Source organism: Maniola jurtina, chromosome 21 (genome assembly GCF_905333055.1).
Source record: "Maniola jurtina chromosome 21, ilManJurt1.1, whole genome shotgun sequence".
NCBI classification, from domain to species: Eukaryota; Metazoa; Arthropoda; class Insecta; order Lepidoptera; family Nymphalidae; genus Maniola; species Maniola jurtina.
The window spans coordinates 2,374,623-2,393,892 of NC_060049.1; the positions used below are offsets into that span (position 1 = coordinate 2,374,623).

General features: G+C 37.3%; 3 protein-coding genes and 1 non-coding gene across 8 annotated transcripts in view; 2 read left to right on the top strand and 2 right to left on the bottom strand.

Moving 5' to 3' along the window:
- The window catches only part of LOC123876464 (E3 ubiquitin-protein ligase UBR1), a 45,235-nt gene extending 42,698 nt beyond the window's left edge, over positions 1–2,537 (top strand). For 3 of the 4 annotated variants that reach the window (XM_045922739.1, XM_045922737.1, XM_045922738.1), the window contains 2 exons: positions 536–718; positions 1,516–2,537. In XM_045922739.1, coding sequence (XP_045778695.1) covers positions 536–718; positions 1,516–1,662 — 330 coding nt within the window. In that variant the 3' untranslated portion in view covers positions 1,663–2,537. The remainder of the gene's footprint in view (positions 1–535; positions 719–1,515) is intronic. The other variant, XM_045922736.1, reaches the window with a different exon arrangement.
- A 5,650-nt stretch (positions 2,538–8,187) lies between these two features.
- Positions 8,188–8,259, bottom strand: Trnaw-cca. The gene has a single exon. It is a non-coding gene; the product is annotated as a tRNA-Trp (tRNA).
- A 4,043-nt stretch (positions 8,260–12,302) lies between these two features.
- Positions 12,303–16,542, bottom strand: LOC123876510 (putative Ras-related protein Rab-33). Its single transcript, XM_045922817.1, has 6 exons — positions 16,103–16,542; positions 15,317–15,436; positions 14,431–14,580; positions 13,517–13,630; positions 12,731–12,806; positions 12,303–12,456 (listed from the first exon to the last, which is right to left on the bottom strand). The coding sequence occupies exons 1-6, from the start codon at positions 16,298–16,300 to the stop codon at positions 12,449–12,451; spliced, it is 666 nt and encodes a 221-aa protein (XP_045778773.1). The 5' UTR covers positions 16,301–16,542; the 3' UTR covers positions 12,303–12,448.
- Positions 16,543–18,424: 1,882 nt separating this feature from the next.
- The window catches only part of LOC123876509 (myotubularin-related protein 5), a 68,785-nt gene continuing 67,939 nt past the window's right edge, over positions 18,425–19,270 (top strand). For both annotated transcript variants that reach the window (XM_045922815.1, XM_045922816.1), the window contains exon 1: positions 18,425–18,902. In XM_045922815.1, coding sequence (XP_045778771.1) covers positions 18,848–18,902 — 55 coding nt within the window. In that variant the 5' untranslated portion in view covers positions 18,425–18,847. The remainder of the gene's footprint in view (positions 18,903–19,270) is intronic.

The window sequence follows — 19,270 nt, forward strand, 5'->3', positions numbered from 1 at the left end:
GCACAAGCTTTACCTTTAGTTGGAAGGGAAAAGAGTCATGTCAAGAGTCAAAAGGAATGTTTTTTTTAAATTGTTTACGTGAAATGAAGTTCCAGGAGAGTATAGCAACACAGATACCCAACTACCTGACTGCTATCGTCTGACGAAATAAGGCGGGCTATCTACAGCTATCCTGTCTCCTAATAATAATTTGCTTGCTGCGCAGGTACAAAGTTGGTAGACTTTTAATGAGACATCAAATATGTGGTATATCTCCCACTGTGCAAAGTTCAAGGTTTGGAGACTGATACCAACTGTCGCTTACAAGACTAAAGTAGCAGGAGAGCATAGTAGCACATGAGATTCGCTTTTAAGGCTAGGCTCAGGCGCTATAGAAATTTGGTACTTGGCACAAGTGTTCAATTAACGACCTAGTTTAGTCTATAACCTCACGTAGCAAGTCCAAGGCTTCTGTTGCCTTATTTCCAGCCTAGACACAGTAATGTGATATTATTCAAATAGCTGTTTGCCTAATGGTGGTTGCGTGTGTCAACAGTACGGACGCGGCGGCGGCGGCATGGAGCTGGTGGGCGCGGTGGTGGCGCACGCGCTGCGCTGCGGCGCGGGCTCGGGCGTGTTCCTGCGCGTGCGCGAGTGCGAGCTGCTACTGATGGCCGCGCCGTCCCGGGGCGCGTTGCTGCCCGCGCCCTATCTCGACACGTATGGCGAGACGGATCAGGTATATAGTTTTTTATAATCCAGATACAAGTTAGCCCTTAACTGCAATCTCACCTTGCGATAAGTAATGATGCAGTCTAAGATGGAAGCGGGCTAACCTGGAATTCGGATTGAATATGCTGCGTAAACCCTTCTGGCCGCTATAGCGTCACCGAACGGGGCACCGATTGCGAAACTCTGTATGGGGATGAGCCCTAGGGCTCAAAGAAGTAATCGAGGGGCAACATCCTCCTAAGAGCGCCTCCTGTGAGGCTCGGACCACGGCTCGTTGGGAAGAGTGGTTTGGTTGGACAAGGTTAGTCCAAGTCCGGATGACGCTAGAAATCGGTAACCTATTCACTGATTAAAACGCTATAATGAGGTTAGTGTGTGTGTAAGATAAGGTGCGTTGTAGGTTATGATTTGATCGTTGGGGACGTTGAGGTTGTGCTTAAAGTGGGAGGGGGTTGGTCGTTAAAATCGGGGGTGTATAAAGCTGAACCACTTAGGAGTTAGGGTGTCTGATGCCTTTAAGGATCAGCTAAACACGATGGAAAATTGTATTCATCAGCAGCACAGATGCGGCGGTGGTATGTAGCTGGTGGGGGCGGTAGTTGCGCGCTGCGTTGTGGTGCGGGCGCGGGTGCGACGGACGTATTCTGTTTTTATCCATTAAATTCTATCCATTAAGTTTCTATCCACATATTTTAATCCATTAAAATTATTAATAAAAAATCTGACTTGTTCCCTTTCTTGAAACCGATTTAATTTACAATTTGATATAGAATAGAATAAAAACCTTTTGAAATAAAATTTCAGGGTCTACGGCGCGGTAACCCACTCCACCTGTGCCCGGAGCGCTATGAAACGCTACGCATGATCTGGCTCAGCCATGGCATATACGAGCGGATAGCGCGAGGACTGGACACCAACATGCTGGTCACCACCACGTGGCAGAACATGTGAGCACTGGGCTTGTTCCTGCAGACGCGCAATACCCGATGATTAGTCGGACTTAAACACTCCAGTACGTGCGAACTAGGTTACGTTAACGTATATCGTACGTGCAAATTAAAAAAGCAAGTGTTAGTAAAGTATTTTGAAGTGTTAATGCGTTTTTTTTGTTTTGCAATACGTACGAAAGGCGATAATTGCTATACTTAACACTTCGTGATCGTACGCATACGTACAAATTTAACGTTAACACTAATTTACACGGCGGATATTTTAAAATTTGTATTATATGTTGTTATAGCGGTAATAAAATTACATACATATGTGGGATTTTATTTTTTTGTACCAGAAAGTTGTAACAATAAAGAGAAAAAGAAATTTTAACTATGTACCTGTTACAGTTAATGAGGTACAGCCAGCTGGGCGCTGACAGACTGACGGACGGACATCTGCGGCTTAGTTATTACTATTTATATTGTTGGAACCCTTTGAATACGCAATACTAAAAGGTGCGCGTACGTAAACGTTTTACTATAACGGTTTTTTAAAGTTCGTATTTCGAAGTGTTTTTGCAGAAGTCCGGTTGTTAAAGAAAATCGGGGGTTTCTTGCGCGAAATATAACACGATGAGAACGTGTTCTGATCGTGCGTTAATACGTTAACGTTAACGGACGTACAAAGTTAACGTACATACGTATTTAGCTATTGTGATCACTAGATACCTCTAGGACGAGTTTTTATAATTATCGAAATTGGATGTGGATTTACTTCATACATTATCGAAAACGATCTGAAATTAAGCGGAATTTACATTACGATATTATTCACGACATTAATTTCACTATCAGTTGCATGTGTAAACGTTTAATTTTTTACATTTTTGACTTTTCACGAAATTAGACGTTTACACGTGCAATTGATAAGGAAATTAATGTCGTAAAGCTAATTTCGTGCCACTAATTTCGTAATGTAAATTCCGCTTTATAAGCATAACGTTTAACTGAGTAGGTTCCTGCGGTGCGGGAGGGGTGTAATGACGTCACGCGAGAGCTCAGTGATTCGTCAACTATACCGTAAGAGCCTCAGTTATACGCTGTACCTATAACATCGGTACTAATATATGACTTTAATATAAGGAGCGTAAGGTTCATTTTACCCTGAACTTATAATGTCGAAACTGACGACCGAAGTTTTTGATATGTAAAAACTCGTGTTAGAGGTTCATATTATGTTTAGAAAGTACGTTATGGTTAAAATTTAAATAATTAATTAAAATAAAACACCTATTCTTAGATTTTAGTGGCGTTTAAGTGAACGCTTGAAAATTTTGTTAATAATATGTATTAATATATAATTTAAATCTGACTTATTCAAGTCAAAAGTTAAACTATCAAATTGTTTTGTGCAAGTAAAATTTGATGTACAGTGAAAGGCCGTAAGTCGTTTAGCACCTCCATGATCATATTCGCGTGGTACGGTTATGCACATGCGTTAGATTTGCGTGGCGTGTTTATAAAGGTCATAAGCGCGACAGGTTTTTGATGCAATAGTTTCGCGGGATTGCTACTCGAATTCTGAGGCCGACCGTACATATAGGATTCACACCTGCGACATGAGCCGCTCAGCTCTCAGGTGTGGATCTTCCTTTAGACATGGCGTTTTAAATACTAATTAATGGTATGAGTTGAATTGTTTCTAATATTATGACTTAGACGAAGAAATTTAAATCTCGTTGACATGTTAGTGGAGGAAGACTAACACCCGAATAGTGAAACATTTAAACAAGTGTAAATTAAAAATTTATAACACCTCCGACTAGTGAAGGTTACAGTAACTAGAAAAGAGCTGATAACTTTCAAACGGCTGAACTGATTTTCTTGGATTATAGCTAAGATCACTCTCGATCAAGCCACCTTACAAACAAAAAAAAAACTAAATTAAAATCGGTTCATTAGTTAAGGAGCTACGGTGCCACAGACAGATACACACGTCAAACTTATAACACCCCTCGTTTTGGGTTGGGGGTTAAAAAGCGGTCAAGTCTGTGTGGGCACTTTTCACATTACAACATCCAACTAATTTTTAAACGGGTATCATTGTACTCTGGTTAATTCTGTTTTACATAATCTCAACTATATTAACAAATCTAAATCTTTTCCACTGAGAGCATTGTGAAAAGAATAGCAATACATATAGACCCGCCATTTTAATTAAGAGATTGTTTACAACATAATTAGCCACATCGTATTGCGATTTTCTTTAATGAATATTAGCCATGCTAATTATGACTAATACTCCAATTAAGCGTAAAGCTTGTGCCAGGAGTAGGTACGACAATAGTGCAACGGGTGGGGTTTGAACCGCCGACCTTTCGGAATTCAGTCCCCTCCTCAACCGTTGAGCTATCGAGGCTAAATTTATTGATTGTCAAACAATTTGATTGTGTTTCAATATTCGGCGGTTAGCTATTTATTTTTTCAGAAAAAAAAAACAAAGTAGCGTAAAACTAAATTTTAATTGTACCTAAGATTTTCAACGATAATTACGACGGCTATCTTTCTTATGGTAATGATAATAAAGTCTGAAACAAATACAACGCGAGACGGCAACTGTACTGCAGGACGTCACACTGAACGCGCGCGTACGCGTGTATTACACGTTGTAATACAAGGTACTGTATAAAGGCAGAAACAAACTGATCCCTCGTTTAAATCATGAGGTAAATCTCTTGGCCGCTCAAGAAAGTACTACAAGACTCATTGATGACGAAGCACTGGTCAATTCTAAACTTTTGAGTTTGGAAGATTGGTGTAATGTTTCCTGGCTATCGGTATTCTAGGTAGGATATACTTTGGAAAGTGTGTCCAAAAAGTTATCCGTATCTTTAACTGTACCCATGCTAAAAATCACGCTAATTCGTTGCACCGTTTCGACGTGGTTGAAGGACAAACCAACAAGCAAACACACTTTTTTGCATTTATCATATGGATAGTGAGTTAGAGATGTTACTATTATGAACGCGCGCTTCGCAGTGTGTACGCCTTCATACAGTCTTGTATCACAACTTCTAGGAACAATATTGGACATGTGTCAGCGCGCGTTGTGTGTGTTGAAGGCTTAATAGTTGTTGCACAGATAATAAAATAGCTTTAGAAATGTAATCCATACGTAGTGTGACGAGTAGACCGCTAGAGTTTTTCAAGGCTGTGGTATAATTTCGTACATTTTTGGCATAAATTTTTTTTCCAAGTTGAAGACTAAAATTGAGGCTCACTTCCAATTATGACTATAAGTATGCACTATAAAGTTATTTTAGTTATTGTGTCCTTGTGCAAGTGGGCCTTAATCTTAAATTGGCATTAATTGCCTCACAGTCCAAATTAATAATATTAATCCGATCCGAATTAAATTGGACGTACGCGAAAATAAAGTTAAAAGAACTAGCAAGAAACTTAATGGTTGCTCTTTCCAAATATTCGATTATGAGTGCCAATAGTATGCCTTGTATTTAAGTAATTTCAGAATATCGGATAGTTTTACGAGTTGTACGAAATTATTAAAATTTACGCACAAATTGAAGTTAACTACAACCGTGTGCGCAACAGGTAGTCCAATCTGAAGTTGCAACAAGGTGGTCTGCGCAGGTCATAGACTACAAACTTACCTTACTTAAGAGGCATGAGACGGGCCTGCCCGCGAAATTCAAATTTAATTTGGTTTTCGCATTTTTTAAACTAATACGATAACGTAGGCTTATGGCATTTTCAATTGCGACAATGGCAGTATCATCCTCACAGGTTTATATAAAAATCTTTACTTGAAAGGGTCCAGTTTAAGAAATTAGCTCTTGTATCGACTAATGTGTCAGAATTAGTCGATACTACAGCTAATTTCTATAGCCCGTCGAATGCCCCTTAAGAAATTGTAGTCGTTTCGATGTAGGTATTATAAAAGTTACAGTGTACCTAAAAATGTTATTTCGCAGCCTTGCTCTTCTAATCGACTATGGTAGAAAGAGATGCCTGAAAAATACTTTTATTATAAAAATCAAACTGAATTTGAAATACTTTAACGGTTAACAAGATGGACTTTACGAAATTTGATTAAGTAATAATAATTTTTACACGGCAGTTCATTTTTTAGCAATCGCAGGGATTTTTTTTCGAATTATGATGCTTGCATAAAGATTCAGGTTTCCAGTACTGACAGGTTAGTTCGAGTAAAATAGCCTTCAACCAATCTATCAGCCTGTTTGCGTCCACGGCTGGACATAGGCCTTCCCGAGAGCGCGCCACCACACACGATCCTCCGCCTTCCTCATCCACCCATTCCACGCTATCTTCTCAAGGTGCATGAGACGGGTCTGCCCGCGAAATTCAAATTTAATTTGGTTTTTCGCAATATGTAAATTAATACGACAAAGTAGGCAGGCTTATGGCATTCTAATTCTGACAATGGCAGTATCATCTTCCCACGTCAATCTTTACTTGAAAGTGTTCAGTTTAAGAAATTATTCAAAATAATCAGTTTGACATGAGTTACTCACAAATTAGTTGATACTTTAACTAATTTCTTAAACCGAACCCTTTCAAGTAAAGATTTTTATATAAACCTGTGAGGATAATACTGCCATTGTCGCAATTGAAGTGCCATAAGCCTACTTTGTCGTATTAGTTTACAAATTGCGAAAAACCAAATTAAATTTGAATTTCGTGGGCAGACAAGTCTCATGCACCATAAGGGCTTCAGTCCAGCTGCTTATCTGTTTCTTTATGTGAGAGCTCATAAGATAGTATGTATATGTATGTATGTATGTATATTTTACCCGCACCGACTTGTCAACTTGAAGAAACTTGGCTCTTTGGGCCAGCACCATTATACATAATTATACTTTGCGTGCACTATAGATGAAGATTAGTTGTTATATTTTAAATCACACACTTTATGGGTATTCTTCATGAAACAAACACACTCAGGCTTTGGTGATATCAAACTAAAATGGTAAAAAAATATCTTTTTACTGTAGTCGATGTTAAATAATTGTAAATAATTATTGTCATCTCATTTATATTGTTATTGTTTGTGCAATAAAGAACATAGTTTTGTTTAACAATCAAAATTTTTGTGTGATTTCTAATGTACCTAGTAATAGAATAGATTTTAAAATTAAAATGCTCGCGTACATTACGGCGAGCCGCATTTCAAAATTTGCGAAAAAACAAGTCGTTAGTGACACGTTGTTTTTCGGTCTATAGTTGATATGGGTTGAGTCAATCGTTGTTTTCAAGTACAATAGAGTTAATTCGGTCGCACTAAAACTTAAATCAACTTAAATTGTAGTATTTAACTCTTACGAAAAATACTTCTTTACATTTTAAATCGACTAAACTAGAATGTAGTCGATATAAGTTGCAGTTTTGCAGTGTGGCTCGTGGTAATGTGCGCTAGCCATTATAGTATCGTCCCTAAAAGGTTGTACAAAAAATAACACCAATTAAAATCTTATCGTCTATAAAATAAGTCGTATTTTTCTTTGAACTTGCCATTTATGCCTTGAATGTATATTTTTTGCTTGCGCACGATACGACCCCGTGTTACTTGTGGGGTTTTAAAATAACTTTTTCTGAAATAAAGATTTTCATGAAATTTTTACGTGTTTCTTTTTGTATCCTTTTTAGAAGATAGAGGTCAGTGTAAAAATATACCTAAGCCGCCGCGATTCGTAATGAACCCTTAGGGCCGGGGCACATATGGCGGAGCGCAGGGCAGAGCATGCCCGCGAAGTTTTCTAATCGCGTGACACATTACGCAAATTTGTACCAGAGAATGCGCGAGCACGCGCGGGACTGCGCGCGGATGCGCGAGTATGCGCGGATGCGCAATTGATTTTAGATATTACTTATTTCAATGAGGACAATGTCGATAATATTTCAACTGTGAAAAAATGCTCTGCGCTGCGCTCCGCCATATGTGCCCTGGCCCTTACGGCCTGCGCAGACTAAGGACAAAAATGGATAATTAAGAACTGCATAACGCAAAACACCGTAGTAAAAAATGAGGGACAAAATGTATTCCGCGGACAAGACAAGACTTTCGAGTAATTGTCGAGTTCTCTGCGAAGGCTCGAATCTAATCGCTAGGGGGCGCTAGGATTACTTCTCACGGACGTTTATGGTAGAGGCACAGGACCTTTATGGCAGAAAGGGAAAAGTAAAACGCCCTGGATATGAATGGGCAAAACAGAGTATGTACTTAAGTAAAAATTCACTTCATCGAGTGTTTCACCACCCACACCTCAAGGATCAAGGAATTTTTACCCCTACTAACCGATTGCTACAAAATTTTGACAATATAAACGATACTAAGTACCAAGAGAAAGACGGGATACTTTTTATCACGGTAAAACATTTCCCATGGGATTCTATTAAACCCAAATCCATGAAGTTGTAGACAAAACTTATACATCTACCTGCCTAGTGCCTAGGTAGTATATGTAAAAAATAAAATGCAATTTTGAAGTAAAATAAAATGAAGTGTTGACCCCGACGTGATTTGAACACGCAACCTTCTGATCTGGAGTCAGACGCGCTACCGTTGCGCCACGGAGTCGATGCGGTTGTCAGCGAATATTGTACATAGCTGATAAAGTGCTAATTTTATATTGATAAGAATAACCTTGACAAAGAAAAAGTTTACTGCCTAGGTACGCGAGTGTGCATAGAGCATAGATTTATGAACACTAAATGATGACCACGACTAACTTAAATAATTTTAAGCTTAAAAAAACCGCCCAAATGCGAGTCAGACTCGCGCTCTGAGGGTTCCGTACTCGGGTATTTTTCCGACATTCTGCACGATAAATCAAAAACTATTATGCATAAAAACCTGTTTTAAAATATACAGGTAAAGCTCTTTCATATGATACCCCACTTGGTATATTCCTATCTTACTTTGAAAATCGAAACACATTTTTTTCTGTGATGTAACCACAAATTCACGGTTTTCGGATTTATTACTTTACTTGTCCTATAAGACCAACCTCCCTGCCAAATTTCATGATTCTAGGTCAACGGGAAGTACCCTATAGGTTTTCTTGACAGACGACAGACAACAAAGTGATCCTATTAGGGTTCCGTTTTTCCTTTTGAAGTACAGAACCCCAAAAATAGTTGGAACGCTTGATTTTCCGGGACAAAGAGTAGTACGTCCGTCAGTCTGACACATTTTCTTCAATTTCTACATACTTAGCAAAGTAAGCGCAGTGTGGGATGACCTCCAGCCCGCTGGACCGATGACCTTAAGAAGGTGGTGGAGAGCGGTTGGAGGGGGAAGGCGGAGGATCATGGCGCTCTCTTTGTAAGGCCCTATGTCCAGCACTGGACGCATTGGAATGGAAAAAATGTTATAGTCAATTAGTCATCATCATCGACCCATCACCGACTCACTACTAAGTACGGTTCTCTTAGAATAAGTAGGGTTTGGCTATAATCCACCACGCTAGCCAAGTGTGGATTATAGGCTTCACACACCTTTGAGAACATTATCCTGCCTCCTATTCGGAGGGTCTGGGGTTCGATCCCGGACACACACCGCTAACTTTTCGAAGTCATGTGCATTTTAAACAAAATGTATTATTTACTAGCTGACGCCCGCGTGGATTTAGGTTTTTCGAAATCCCGTGGGAACTCTTTGATTTTCCGGGTTAAAAAGTAGCCTATGTGCTGATGCAGGACATTATCTATCTTCATTCTGAGTTTCAGCCAAATCCGTCCAGTGGTTTTTGCGTGAAGGAGTAACAAATATATACACACACACACACACAAACTTTCGCCTTTATAATATTAGTGTGATAATGTGACGAGGGCAAAGGGATGATTAAATAACATTTTTTTGGAAAATATCATTCTCTCTTTATTTCGCTTATGTCTACACGTTACATTTCCTTAACCTATGGATTACAAAATAAATCCTCTTTGTAAAGGTGCAAACACACTGGTGTGTTGTGATGTGTTGCAATGCTAACTGGCACGACGATCGATAGGAGCCGCCTTGAGCGAAACACGACAAAGCGTCACGTTTTCATAGAAAATGTATGAAACCGATCGCGTTCTGTCGCCTCACAATACATCACAACTCAACAGTAGGTATATTGCACCTCAATTCTTACATTACGAGTTCTGGTTGACCCTAATCACGATTTAGTTGCGCTTATTTATACGGACTGCATAGCAACAAAAATATAGTTGGTTAATGGTACAGATTCTGTTGTCTATCTCTAAACTAAATTTAGAGTATCTACGTCCTCCTCCTTTAATATTGTTGAAAAGGGACAGAACATGAATTTTACATTTGAAGACTCTGTCTGTCGAACTGTGTCTGTCCTCTTCATATTGCATTAGTAAGAAGGGGATGCGAACACTCTAAAATTTAGTTATCAACAGAATCAGTACCATTGACTGGTTCACACCTTACACAATTCCAGTCACTGGATCTAGTAAACTGGATCGAATATGAAGCCGATAGTCACGTAAAGTAGTACTGTAATATGGAGTGGATTGCTCACCGTATTCATTAAGCTGCAGACACATCACTGTGTTGTGGCGTGTTGCAACCATCGACGTACTAGACTAAACTAGTATATACATCTTCATGTCAAATGTATGACTCCGATTATCCTTTATCGCGTCACGAGTCACGACACATCACAACACAGTGATTTGTTTGCACCTTTACACTGTAGTACACTCAATACTGATATTATTCTTGTAGCAATACAATATATTAGGTCACAGTTCTGGTATTATGTGAATGATGGGGCCCTAATTTTTGCAATGCGTTGAAGTCGCCGTAATATGCACTTACCTTAATACAGAGATCAATATAAATAAAATATTTGTACGTAATGAATAAAAATAAATAATTGTTACATTATCATAATAGTTGCCAGTTGTCATCAGTTCTTGTATGTTAGTTTAATAAATTATCTAATAATATAACTCTACCACTATTTTGATTAAAGTCACAAGTGATCTTATCAGGGTTTTTTCCTCAAGGTATGGAACCCTAAAAAATGTATTTTAAGATTCCACAGTCAAGTTTCGACTTGAGACAACCCTGAGTATTGTATGTCTGTCTGTTTGTATGTATGTTTGTTTGATACGACAACCCTGTTTACATTGTACTCTTACACTTAACATCTATTCTATTCTAGCTTGCATCTATGAAACAATAGGAGACTACATAAAAATTACAATTTGGCACAATACAATACCGAATATTTTAAATTATTAAATTATTATCATATAGAAGTACTGGTTTTGCATATTTGTGCCAAAACTCAATACAAATAAGTAGTTAAATAAATTTAATTCATAGATTTTTTTTAATAATATTTATGAATGAATTAAATTTATGTCGATTTTTTAAGCTCATATGGTTATTTACAAGTTATTATAACACAAACACCGATTTTAGTGTCTGGGCGAATTGTCAAAATGGCTTAACTAATTTTGATGGGACTTCTAAAAGCAGGTACAGTGCTACGGAATAAATTTAAACTATCCACCCACGCGGACGAAGTCCCAATAGAATATATCATTAGTAAAAGAACATTAACTAAAAAAAATATAGAATGAATTGTTGACCTAACATAATTTTCACAAACATTTTAACTGAGAGGAATATATATACAGGGTGTTTGGTAATTAGTATATTATGACGACACGTACCCATGCTACTTTGATCTGATTAACACAATACTGAAGTAAAATGACGAAATAAAATTATAAAAATTTCCATACAAAATTTAAAAAAAAATATGTCAAAGATTTCATGACCCTAACGTGCCCTAACTCACTGAGATCGCTGGCCATCTTTAGATAGGCCAAAGCCAACGATCTCAGTGAGTTAGGGCACGGTTAGTTTAAAAAAAAAAATTGTATGGAAATTTTTATAATTTTATTTCGTCATTTTACTTCAGCATTGTATTTATCAGATCAAAGTAGCATGGGTACGTGTCGTCATTATATACTAATTACCAAACACCCTGTATTATGTAATAAAATATTATAAGATTTACATATGAACATCTACATTAATCACTGGGCTTGCAAATTCCGCTATGTGGAAAATCATTAGTTTACAGAAAACTTGGTTGTTGAAAAATATTGCTTTACTTTTAGCTTAAAGTCATATATTATGTTGATTGTAGTCTATATCTAAAAATGTTATCTCTTGAGCTAACACACTTGCTAAAGAACAGGTTTCTGCACACGCGTCTTTTAAAACTGAACAAAATGACATTAAAAATCTTAAAAAATCACATAGCGGATTTTGCATGCGCGACGTAATACAAACAACTGGGCGTTAAAAAGTGCACCTCACCATCTACAGACGTATGTTGCAAGATATTAAAAAAAAATCAAAAAAAATAAACACTGACTTCAATAAGCATAAACCTTTAAAAAAAAACTCCAAAAAATCTTATCGTAACATTACCTCTTGTATACATAATATATTCAGTAATAAAAAAAAAAAATTTTAGTGTTTTGCTTTTTGAAGTCAGTTTTTAATTTTTTTGATTTTTTTTTATTTTCCAATTTTTGGTGGCCCCAAAAAAGAATTATCAAAATCGATTCATATTTGGCGGAGTAATCGCGTAACAAACATACAAAAAAAGAAAAACAACGTACAGTCGAATTGAGAACCTCCTTTTTTTTTTTGAAGTCGGTTAAAAAATCAGTTGCCTGCATTAGCCTTTATTCTTACAAATACAATAGTTTACATAGAATGGCTAAGTCTAGCTACGGACTTCGTCTGTGATGGCGTTTGCTGGCGCGCGTGCTGTGCTTGTTTGGAGTGTTTTTTTTTGTTAAGAGTGGCTGGTTTTTGTGTTAGTTGGTGTTTTTTGGTGGTGGAACTGACTGGGAAGCGCTCTAAAGGGGCGCCGCGCGTATGTCGGCGGGCGCCGGCGCAGACGGAGTCCATACTTGTATAAATTCAATAACTTGAAAATATCACAAACTTGACATTGGCTAATCAGAGTAAAGCCAGATTTAAAGAAAAAAAAAAGTCTAGCTACAAAGGCAGCTGTCGTTGCTTGTGTTGGTGCTTCTCTTCTGTCGCGGCAGAGTCACGAGTCTGGGCCCGCGTTCGCCCTGCAATTTGACAAATAGACTAAAAAAGCCCTTACAAAAAAAAGTGCGTGGGTTACAAAAATTGATGTGTACCAAATTCCAACTTAAGGCCGATTCACACCAGTTGCGTACACGTGACACGTACGTAGTGACGCGCGTAAATCCCTAACACACCGGGTTACGCATACGTCCACGCTTTACGCAAGCGGTGTGCCATGTTTCATAAAGTTCCATACATAACAACGCAATGGTATGCGCTACGTCTACGCTTACGCAGCCTGTGTGCTATTACGAGCTATTAATTGGTCCAGTAGATTCGGAGCAAATCGGCTGTGACAGATGGACTGATAAACAGACACAATTGACTCTATAGATCGTTTTTTTGATTCATTTTGACATATGGAAGCCTAAAAAACAAACTAGAATGCCGGACTTCGTCTGCGATGGCGTTTGCTGGCGCGCGTGCTGTGCTTGTTTGGAGTGTTTTTTTTTTGTTAAGAGTGGCTGGTTTTTGTGTTAGTTGGTGTTTTTTGGTGGTGGAACTGACTGGGAAGCGCTCTAAAGGGGCGCCGCGCGTATGTCGGCGGGCGCCGGCGCAGACGGAGTCCTTACTTGTATAAATTCAATAACTTGAAAATATCACAAACTTGACATTGGCTAATCAGAGTAAAGCCAGATTTAAAGAAAAAAAAAAAAAAACTAGAATGCCCAATGGTTGGAATGATATTTACCTCTACACTGATAACTCGTAGGGGCTGTTTGGAGTATAGCTTGTGTGCCAGCGTCATGAATATAGACTCCACGTTGTCACACTCCGAGTCCAGCAGCGCTGATGTTTCGAAAAGCTACAACAAACGTTAGTGATTAAAAAACCGGCCAAGTGCGAGTCGGACACGCATACGAAGGGTTCCGTACCATCTTACAAGAGACTTTTATGTGCAACCCAGCAAGCTTTTAAGAACAGCACCATCTATATGTGATTTAGTAAATTATTTTTTTTGTGAACACATTTTAGTTTTTTTTTGTATCGTAACCACAAAGTCTTTGTTTTTGGATATATTTGTTTAGTCTTGTTCTACCTATCTACCACCTACCTACAAAATTTCGTGACTCCAGGTTATTGGGAAGTACCCTAAAGGTTTTCTTGACAAGCACGACCCACGGATGGATGGATGGATGGACGGACGGTCGGACAGACTGCATGCCATCCCTGTCTTCAATATCGATTAAACGAATGGGCCGTTAATTGTCAATCAAAATCTTTCTGTAGCACTCATTTTGCAAACATTAGAAACATACCTATGTACTAGTATGTCCTATCTGGAAAACTTCTGACGGTTGTGATATGTGTATGATATATAATAAACATTTATTCACTGAATAATTACATTGATTTAAATTACATTAATGTTTTGTGCAATTATTTAAACAAATAAATATATAAATTTTTTGTGACACTGGTGTTCTGTTTTTCTTTTCCTCTTCATTCAGTTTGCCCATGGGCATAGGCTTCCTCCAGGATTCTCCATATATGTCTTTCTTTGGCTTTTCTTCTCCATGTATTTCCTGCCATTTCTCATATACCCATCTCTGACATGGGCGAATTCTTGAGTGTGATATAAATATTCAAATATAGTTCACTCACCGGCATGCCATACTTGTCAGCTAAGCGCTGCGCGTATGTGGTGGCCAGACGAGACTCTGGTGTGCCACAGTCGCACTTATTGCCGACTAGGACTCTTGGGGCTTTCATCAGCCCGTGGGACTCCACCTCTTGCATCCAGCTGGCTATTGACTGGGAAATGAATAAATCAAATTTTTAAAGAAGAACTACCTTAGAGTAACTTGAGAATTTTTAACTTGAGAGTAACTCAAGACTTTTCAGACAGAAATAATTTTGCGTTCCATCTGTTTGAAATAAGATTTGTCTATCATATATTTTATAAAATGGCTGTCAAACAGAACAGCCTTTTTGAGGCTGCCATTTTTATCAAGGTGTTGTAAGTATCAAGAATGCCATAGATTAAAAGCTCTGTTTTTACTTAATACTTGAATTATGATAACTTTTCAAATATGACCACATTGGATTTAAAACCTATTTAAAAATATATTATATAATTATTGCAAAGGTTACACACACAATTTTTTTTAATGCAACTCATTCAAGGTATAAGTGGCTAATGCTGTTGTACAGAAACTTAAATTTCAAATTCATTTTTCATCTGTTTTAGCAATATTAAAAGATACTCTGAATTTACAGAAAAACATCAGGATTGACGCCAATGACTATTTTAAAACTAGCTGATGCCCGCGACTTTGTTCCTGTGGATATAGATTTTTAAAATTCCTGTGGGAATTCATTGATATTCCGTGATAAAAAGTAGCCTATGTGTTAATCTAGGGTATAATCTATCTCCATTTTAGCCAAATCCGTCCAGTAGTTTTTGTGAGAAAGAGTAACAAATATCCATTCATCCATACATACAAACTTTCATATTTATGATATTAGTAGGAAGTTATAATTGTCCTACATGGAATGTCTCTGGTTTGGTGACATCATATACAATAACCACTGCGTGCACATTCCTGTAGTAATGCTGCACCATTGACTTGCGGAACCTCTCCTGGCCGGCCGTGTCCCACAGTTGTAACTGAAAATATAGTAGCAAAATTAATAACATCAATTTACTAAACACTAGATTAAAGGTTCACAACCCCTTTCAAAATTTAGCTGATTCCAGTGGACCCCCTGCAGCTACATTTCTACCATATTCACAAAATTCGACAAAAAATGTAAAGATTAGATCTAAGTATAGAAATTTGCATTGGGGCCGAGTTCCAACCACAAATTAATAGTTTTTGAGAAAAAAAGTGAGGATTGATTAGTTAATTAATTAATTTAGTGGGTAGATCTCAAAAAAGTAAAGTTATAAAAGTATGCAAGTTTTTACAACAGTCACTGAGCTTAAAATATTATCTACATACATTGATAGGTGAAGTCAAACCAATATAGTCCTTCATTATCAAAAGCAGATAAATTTTCATGGACCCCCGATTACGAATTGTGGACCTCAATTTTTTCGGCACGCCAATGTACCCCCAAAGAGTCTCCCTGGACCCCTGGGGGTCCACCTAGACCACTTTGGGAACTAATGCACTAGATGGATGGAACAAAAGTATCTGTATAATCAGTCAGCCAGTTTATCCTTGTATATGTACCTATTGCTAACTAACAAATTGCACCGCCTCTAAATGTATGCAGATTACTTTGGGAGTACAACAGACTATACTTAGTAAGGTTTCAAACTTATAGGTACCTTTATATCTTCATTGCGTATGCGTACGGTCCTTTCCCTAAAGTCCACTCCAATAGTAGCCTCGGATTTATCAAGAAATTGCCCCTCGCAGAAGCGATAAGTGAGGCAAGTTTTGCCGACCCCGGAATCGCCCAAAACTATGATTTTAAACACTTTTCTCTGCTTCAAACCGGGAACTGGTTCACTGGGATCAGACATTGTTTTGATTTTATCGTATAAAAATGGTTAAAAACACACATCAAACAGTAAAATTAAAAATATCAATATTATGATTTTAGCTTGATTCTCGTTTGAAAGGTGAAGATAAGTTAAGTGATGTCAGACTGACACAATGTTGCCAACTCTTTAAAACCCTTTGTCGCTATGCCTGGCTATGCCTTCGAAAAGTCGCTAGATGTAGAAAAAGTTAAAAGTCGCTAGAAGTCGCTGAAGAAAATCAATAACACCAATATTATAAAGGAAAAAGTTTGTGCGTGTGCATGTTTGTTACTCTTTCACGTAAAACTACTAAATGGATTTGGCGATACCTAATAGGTAACTACCCCAACTTAATACCTAGGGTACTTTTACATAGGGTACTTTTTATCCCTAAAAATTTAAAAGTTCCCACGGGATTAAAACAAACCTATACTCACGCGGACGAAGTAGTGAGTATCATCTAGTACAAAATAAATGACGATTCTTTCATTTTTTTTTCTATAAAATCAAATATTTTTAATAAAATATGTAAAACTTTATTGCATTTCATATTGTCAAAATATAGTAAAAGGATAACCTCAACTCATAATAACTGACTTTATTCCATCTATACAATACTTAATAGACTTCAACTTTGGTCCTAAGCTCTAATTATTATTGACTTCTTGAAGGTACAAGTTATCTGTAAGGCCGTGATCATTTCATGGGTAAAAAAATTCTAGAAAGAATTTAAAAGTCGCTAAATATTTCTGTCGCTAAAAGTGAGAAAAAAGTCGCTAAAGTCGTTGATCTAACGACAAAGTCGTTAAATTGGCAACACTAGTCTGGCATTGACAGAAGATTTTAGATTGACATTTGACATCGCGTTTACTCTATGGTTTTCACTAATTAGGGTTGTCAGTGTCAAAATTTCTACTAATTAGTAAGAATTTTGTTATTTGTGTATAGATCATTAAAATGTTAAAATTAGCGATCTTTTATAACATTTTTTAGCAAAGTTGAAAAAACAAAGGTTCACTCATGGAAGTAGAAAATACCTACTACAAGATATTTATCAGAGCTTTTTTAACAAAATCGTTTCAAACAAAGGTGCTATTATAATATTAAGTAACACGTGGTGACAATTATTAGATTTCACTTACACAACATAATCTGAGTGTGTATACTTGTATACTGTTTGATTGAGACAGGATGATTAATGCTACTTCGTTTCGATTTGTTTCTCTATTAGCACACGTTATAACATTTAGCCTCAAGGAGCTTTGTTTCACACTATTGGGATGGTTCTTTCCTCATTTCTTCTACCTTTTTACTTTCAATAAAATGTGCTGGAGGCCGTGGCCCAAGAACGAGCCTGTCTTTTAAGCTTCGCCAAAGTTTTCCGTATACTTGGTCAAGCAACTTAAACTCTTAGATCATCTGCCGCCTGCCACCTGAGCTTAATTCATGCCCCAAACGCGAACTTGACCAAATATAATAATACCTGGCTTATGCATACAGGTTAAATTTATCATCTAGACAACTAGGTTATTTGCCTAGTTGACTAGATGAATAAATTAATACAACTGCTTTATTATGAAGGGGGATATTCGATGTTCCCGGGTACGCACCTTTACCTTCAGAACCAGATATGTGCATTTTAAGCAATTAAATTCATTTGCTGTAATGATGAAGGAAAGCATGACGAGGAAAATATAATGTGCATGGTACTCTATGCTTGAGAGATCTACTTGATGTTCTCAAAGTACCTAGTGTGAAGGCTACTAATCCATGTTAAGACCCATACCCTCCTCCCTCCTCTTTTTCAGTTATTGGCAGATTCCTTCGTTAATAAAATTAATTAGGAGAATGAATGAGAATCAAGAAAAAATCTACTTTGGATGATTAGGAAGAAGCTGTAAAGTAGGTACTAAACCGATAAATTAAAATTTTGTCTAGATTGTGGTATAATATAATAAACTGCAACTACCAAAGCATTCAGATCCGATGATAACTAAAACATCAAATGCATTCAGTGAAACCATTTTTTGATTTATATTTAATAAATTATTGTATTTTATGGTAGAACATTTAAGCTTCAGTCTGGTATTACTAATCTAGATGTTATATTGTCTATGGCACCAGTTTTTTGGAAATGTCGGGTGACGAGAAGGGTTCCCGTAATTTGTGCCGTTAATTATCGAAAATTTTGCAATTTCTTGCAAAGTTTGTTATACATTTAATATCTTTTGGATTATAAATCTCGCGCGTTTACCGAACAATCGTTGTTATGTGGCGGAACGTTAAATATTGCGAGTTTATAACCTATTTTATTGGGCTATCGTAATTGCTGTAGTTCTAATTTGTGAGGAATTATTCACCTCTCGATAAATGCGTGCGTTGTTTATATTTATCTGAAGTTCATGGTTTGCTACGTCTTGTGTACGTGTTTGGTAGCGAAAGTGGCGGGTTAAGATGTGAAATTAATTTGAAAAATGTGTTTAGTTCTGTGCGATTCAAATACTGTGTGTTTTTGTGGTGTTATTTGGATGCTCCCGTAGGATTGCGATGTCCCGGCTCGTGGACTACTTCGTCATAGTGGGCTTCGACCACGAGAAAGAAAGTAAGTGGGTGCATCTTTTGTAAACATGTAAATTACTTTATACAGTTTTTGTAGGTAAGTATGAAAGACAGACTTTATCAATGTGTTATCACTGTTTTATATAAAAACAAATAAAAATTTTATGCACTATTGTGATATGTATTCAATACAAGAGGATCTACAAATTGTCTGAAGTCATTTCCACTATCTAGACTTAACTATTGAGACTTCATCTTATCTTCATGTAGAAGCTTATATTGACTGACTGACTGACATAGTAATGTATAGCTTAAATACTGCATGTAGGTTTCCTAGGTAGGCTAGGTATAACATGATCTCAACTGAGGAAGAATTTGCAGATTCTCCATTCAAGCAAAACCAGGGTAAGT

Excerpts from the sequence above, each read along its gene's own strand:
- LOC123876510 (XM_045922817.1), bottom strand. The coding sequence starts at position 16,300 with ATGTCTGATCCCAGTGAACCAGTTCCCGGTTTGAAGCAGAGAAAAGTG. Across the intron at positions 14,581-15,316 it reads CCAAACCAGAGACATTCCAT|TCAATAGCCAGCTGGATGCA; the intron begins GTAGGACAATTA and ends TTCATTTCCCAG. Across the intron at positions 12,807-13,516 it reads TACGAGTTATCAGTGTAGAG|GGCGAACGCGGGCCCAGACT; the intron begins GTAAATATCATT and ends GTCAAATTGCAG.